Source organism: Miscanthus floridulus, chromosome 6 (assembly GCF_019320115.1).
Source record: "Miscanthus floridulus cultivar M001 chromosome 6, ASM1932011v1, whole genome shotgun sequence".
NCBI classification, from domain to species: Eukaryota; Viridiplantae; Streptophyta; class Magnoliopsida; order Poales; family Poaceae; genus Miscanthus; species Miscanthus floridulus.
In genome coordinates this window covers 135,812,693-135,818,710 of record NC_089585.1, presented here as the reverse complement: position 1 = coordinate 135,818,710, position 6,018 = coordinate 135,812,693, and the positions used below count along the sequence as shown (strand labels likewise).

The following is a 6,018-nucleotide window of genomic DNA, read 5'->3' as shown; positions in this document are numbered from 1 at the left end:
AACAAGATGGAATCCATATATACATTACTGAGTGGTAACTAAACCAAACGGGCCTCCATATGCATTTCTAAGTGGTAACTTAAAAAAAGTAGGCCCTTCATCATTGAGCTGGCTGCCCACTACCATCAGCCGCTGGTGATCAAGGCCCATACAGCCTGCAGAAACGAAACAACATGCTTAAATTAACTTCAGCAGTTCAGCGACACAACTAAAATCATATTCTTTCAGGAATTTTTTTTGAACGAAAACTGTGGAGCAGAGCTCCCCAGCGCTTGCATTAAAACTTAACAGAGCCAAACAACATTACAACAGGTTAGCCAAAAGCTAACTGAGGGCTACAGCATTCTTTCAGGAATGGATACAATGTACTCACTCCGTCCCAAAATAAGTGATATTTTATTTTTTATCCTAAGTCAAACTATTTCAAGTTTGACCAAATTTATACAAAAAATACTAATGTTTATGATACCAAATAAGTATTTTTAGATTTATCACGAAGTATATTTTCATATCCTACCTCTTCAGTGTCATAATTATTGATGTTTTTGTCTATAGATACGGTCAAACTTGAAATTGTTTGACTTAGGACAAACCTAAAACATCGTTTATTTTGGGACGGATGGAGTACTAGTTTTACCACATGTTAGTTACAATCCCCTAACTGCATCGGGGTCAAAACACGTAAATTATCTTTTTGCAACGTGTACTCACAGAAATAACGGAGTATACATGGTAGCTTAGACTTCCTACACTGACATTTTTCTCTTTTTTTTTTTGAAAATGTCCTATACTGATACTTGACCTATGAACACAGTGTACCAGCAGGAATTGATGACGACAAACCACCGCAACGTCTTGTTGGTGGTGGCATATGATAAGAGCATCTTCAAGAGACATGACACTTTATCACCAAATTTAGAAAATAAAACAAAAAAATTAAAACCACCCTTCTTGCTCTCTGTTAATGGAGAGGCTACATCGCTCTCTGAATTCATATATGTGATATGGGATATTTGAATCACCTAAACTAAATTTTAGTTGTGGTTTTGGATAAAATAGAATGACTAAATATGAACTAATCATGGACTACTAATAAGAACTAAAAGAGGCAAATTGATGGCTAGAACTCATTAGAATTTTTTTATTAGTCTATGTGCCTATTATCTCATGACGGACTTTAGTCCCGTGATCCAAACACGTCCTTAGTTCTCTCATGACTTTTTTTCACACAAGAAAAATTATGACAAGTTATTGGAGCATAGAGACTGTTCATGGAGACACGGGAGATATATAAAAAGTATTCATAAAATGAGCCTCTAATTAAACATAATAAAATTTAATGTTAGAGAGATTCTTGGAATTGCTCTGAATCTTTGTATATACGTGCTGAACCGATAACTGCAACGAAAAGAAAAGGAATCTCAAGTTCACGTCAAGCGGAACTCTTCGCCCTCATGGCCTCATCCGAGGACGAACTGAAAGGAACTCCCACAGTTTGTTCTTTCATTGGCTCACGAGTCACGGGACGTCGAAGGAATCGACAAGGCTGGGCTGTCATGTTGCAGTCAGCTCCGGTGCGCGAAAACCAATTGCTTGGTCAACTCAAACGTGCTTCACGCCGCCTATATATAGCACTCTACTGGATGGGTTCATGTCATTACTACTTACTTAGAGTACACTGCTAGTATACTGTGTGTACTAGTGGAAGCAACAAAACAAATGTACTACAGTTGTCATGCATGACAAATCAAAATTAACAACTTCTTTGTTTGTTTTCTTGGAAAAAAAAAACTTCCCCCGTCCTAAATAATAAGACGCTTTGGCATGTTTACATTCGTAACTTTCACTATATATCTAGACGCAACATTTATCTAGAAGCGTAATAAAAGCTATGAATCTAGAAAAGTCAAACCGTCTTATAATTTAGAATGGAGGGAGTAATTGTTTGTTATATACTTTCTCATATGTCAATAAAAAATTAACTTTAAAGTTGTTCTAAATTAAACTTTCTTATTGACTAATTTTATACAATTGCACTACTAGAAGCAACAAAACAAAATAACAACTTATCATTTGTTTCCCTCACAAAAAAAAGAACCACGCGTTTGTCAGTGTAGTTTGAGCTAGCTAGCTTTGTTTAGAACAGTAAACTCATGATGAGACCTAAATATATATCATCCCCAGTTCCAAATTAGACATCTTTTTTGACTTTTCTAAATAAATAACTTTGCTATGCACCTAATACATGATATGTGTCTAGATACATAATGAAAGTTGTGTGTCAAAAAAAAACCAAAATGACTTATAAATGAAAATAATGGAGAGAGTATATATTATGTAATATAGTACAGGAAATGAGGTGCATATGCATGCGTACCTCTCCTTGCGCTTCTGGAAGAAGCGCTGCAAAGATCTCTTGCTTGCCATGGGCATCATCTCTGCGTGCGCAACAGAACAAGAAAGGCTATTATTGCCTTGCCCTTTTCATTTCCCAAAGCATGCACATGTACTATATGACATAGTGACATGATATGCACTAGACTTTACATAAGTGCAAAAAGAAAAGTAGTAATCGTGGAATATATAATCCATGCATCTTCACTAAATAAAATACAGGCTGCCTAAAAATCCGACCGCAGGTTTATTACAAAGAAAATTGTAGATAGTTGTATGTAAACAGCTAGCTAGAGTTGATTAATAATAATCGTCTACTACTATTACCTTGTCTCAACTTGGCGAGCATCTCCTCGCCGTGGTTTGGCCGCCGGTGGCGGCGGCCGTCGTCTCCGCCGTCCTCATCACCCGCCGCCATCTTCATGAGAGCCTCCGCCTGTCGCCATTGCCGGATGCATGCACACGCCAAGGCATGAGAGAAAGCGAGGCAAGACTGGTCGACCGTACACACAGAACGAAAGCCATCGGGATGCATGGACCTTATCTTGCGGGAGATGGAACACAGCGACGCCGCCGTTGTAGAACATGGTCAGAGGCTTCGTCGTCGTCGCCGTGGCGCCGGCGGCGCTGTGTACCATATGGACGTAATAACAAACAGCGGCGTTCAGTCGGTCAGTCAGGCAGCAGGCCGGCCTACCGCCTACGGCGGCTAATAAGATCGGAATCGGATTTGAGTTTTATTATTTACCTGGTGAAGTCGCCGGAGGAGCTGGCCATCTTCGTCGTCAGCAGCAGGGCGAGGATCCTATGCACGCCGACTAGCCGCCGGCCGGTCGTAGGCCAAGCGGTATATATGCTTTGAGAGCCCGACCGACGTGATCACACAGAAGGACAAATCCGCAGCAACTATATAGGACTACTAGGAGCCGGCAGGCCGAGGGCCATATACGGTATCAGATAATAGCTAGGGGATGTGATATGCATGCCTGTGTTCACACGGTGTACTGTTGCCTGGAGCTGGAGGTGAGGACGATGAGGATAAAAGCAGGAGCTGGGGTTGCGAATCAGCTGATGGGTGCCCCTGCAGCCCTGCTCGATCGGACATATCGACGACATCAGCCGCGTGGGTGCTGCCCGTTGAAGAGCAGGCACAACGACGTAGATAGGAGAACGATAGAGACAATCAAAATAGTTTCACCATTTCTAGCTCCTAAGTCCTAATATATTTATTGTAAAAATACATTTCATAATAATACTCATTATATATTAAAAGTATAGTATATCTATATGAAAATTAAATTAAAAATAAATTGTCAAAAAAACGATATATGTATATATGTATACTTGTTTTTTGGAACGGTGTGAGTACTCTAGTCTAGATAAACAGACAGAGATAGAAAAATTGTTTTCAACCAGAGGTGCTGGCACGCTGTGTACGTCCAGGAGAGAAATTCATCCCACTCTACAGTACATTATCTGGAAGAAATTTATTTCAATGTCAATGAGCACGTGTAATATATGGTAGTGGGCTACTAGTGGCCATGTACACGGAGGAGGATGATTGGTGGTGACCAGATCGAGGAGACAACAAAACTGTGTCGATATCGGCTTTTATCTGCCAACGAAACTTACAGGCTTACGGCTATGCTCGAAGCTACAGTAACCGCGAATACCCGAGTCCGGCGATCGCCGGCTCAGATTGACCGTGTGCCTCACCGGCCTGCTGTACCATGCTAGAAAGACGCTGGTCTCGGTTTCTTTCTTGAGGCCGGGAAAATCAGACTGAGAATTCTTGCTTCACAGTTTGCGATGAAATTAGTAGGGGGAAAGAAAAACAGAGCCATGGTTGTTGAGCCGTATATGTGTGCCATGTTCAGTCCTCAGTTTTGTAATAGGAAATTTCCTGTACCATTTGTTTGCTGAATTACCTGTACAGATTAATGGAGGACAGGAATAACTTTAGTACCCATGTTTCGTTATAGGAAGAGGGATGCCACGGTTAAGTTTTCCAATTAAAATACGTTGCATGGAGACACACAGAGACAGTGCATGTCCAATACCAGAACATCAAGTTTTCTAGGATATTTTTTTTAATCACACAACATACTCAAGAGATTGGTTTGCTAGAGTTCAATTTGATTATTGTCAAGTTGCTAAAGTTCCTAATATGCACTTGGCTCTGCTCAATACCGGTAAAGCGCCTCATTTTGATACGGACACTATACTGACTGGGCATATCAAATGAAGATGCATCTTATCTTACTTCATCCAAGGCTTTGGAAGATTGTTTATATAGGTGTTGTAAAGGGTGTTCGTCCGATCCAGTTTGTGAAGGGTGTTCAGCTGGTTTAGGCTGATTCAATAATGTTCCATAAGAGAGAATAAGCTGAAACAAGCTGAGACAAGCCGAGCCGAACACGCCGGTAACATTCCGGGTTTTTGTGCAACCAAAAATAAGAACTTTTAAAAAAAAAATTATGCAATGTGTGGATCATGTAGTCGCTAGATCGAACCTAAGTCCAACCCGCTAACAAAACGTTGCATCCATATAGAATTGATTGTATGAGAGTGCCCGTGCTCTTGAGTCGGTTTTGTGTTTGAGTTTGTTCGGAATTTGGAGTGCACAAATCCGTAGCAATTCCCCTCGGATCCTTTTTGGGATTCCTCCCAACTCCCTATTGAATCCATATCAAATCCTTTTTAATCTTTCTCAATCCCTTTTGAATTCCCTCTCATCATCTTATCAGAAATGAGAAACCCCCTACCTACGAGTGCACAACTCGTAGGTCAACTCAAACGTGCTTGTTCTTTCATTGGCCTACGAGGACGAACTGAAAGGATCTCCCACAGTTTGTTCTTTCATTGGCTCACGAGTCACGGGACGTCGATGGAATCAACAAGGTTGGGCTGTCATGTTGCAGTCAGCTCCGGTGCGCGAAAACCAATTGCATGGTCAACTCAAACGTGCTTCACGCCGCACTCTACTGGGTTGGTTTCATGTCATTACTACTTAGAGTACACTGCTAGTGTACTGTGTGTACTAGTGGAAGCAACAAAACAAATGTACTACAGTTGTCATGCATGACAAATCAAAATTAACAATTTCTTTGTTTGTTTCCTTGAAAAAAAAACTTCCTATGTCCTAAATAATAAGACGTTTTGGCATGTTTATATTCATAACTTTCACTATGTATCTGGACGCAGCGTTTATCTAGAAGCGCAATAAAAGCTATGAATCTAAAAAAGTCAAACCGTCTTATAATTTGGAATTGAGGGAGTACTCGTTTGTTATATACTTTCTCATATGTCAATAAAAAATTAACTTTAAAGTTGTTCAAAATTAAACTTTCTTATTGACTAATTTTATACGATTGCACTACTAGAAGCAACAAAACAAAATAACAACTTATCATTTGTTTCCCTCACAAAAAAAGAACCACTCGTTTGTCAGTGTAGTTTGAGCTACCTAGCTTTGTTTAGAACAGTAAACTCATGATGAGACCTACATATATATCATCCCCAGTTCCAAATTAGACATCTTTTTTTTTTGACTTTTCTAGATACATAACTTTACTATACACCTAATAGACGATATGTGTCTAGATACATAATGAAAGTTGTGTG

General features: G+C 40.0%; 1 protein-coding gene across 1 annotated transcript; it reads right to left on the bottom strand.

The window, feature by feature from the left end:
- On the bottom strand, positions 1 to 3,289 carry LOC136459764 (protein TIFY 9-like). The gene is made up of 5 exons (XM_066459600.1): positions 3,143 to 3,289; positions 2,934 to 3,021; positions 2,722 to 2,830; positions 2,378 to 2,438; positions 1 to 155 (listed from the first exon to the last, which is right to left on the bottom strand). Exons 1-5 carry the CDS (start codon positions 3,169 to 3,171, stop codon positions 140 to 142), a joined length of 303 nt encoding a protein of 100 aa, XP_066315697.1. The 5' UTR covers positions 3,172 to 3,289; the 3' UTR covers positions 1 to 139.
- Between the last annotated feature and the right edge of the window lie 2,729 nt (positions 3,290 to 6,018).

Excerpts from the sequence above, each read along its gene's own strand:
- LOC136459764 (XM_066459600.1), bottom strand. The coding sequence starts at position 3,171 with ATGGCCAGCTCCTCCGGCGACTTCACCAG. Across the intron at positions 2,831-2,933 it reads TCCATCTCCCGCAAGATAAG|GCGGAGGCTCTCATGAAGAT; the intron begins GTCCATGCATCC and ends CAATGGCGACAG. Across the intron at positions 2,439-2,721 it reads GCTCGCCAAGTTGAGACAAG|AGATGATGCCCATGGCAAGC; the intron begins GTAATAGTAGTA and ends TTGCGCACGCAG.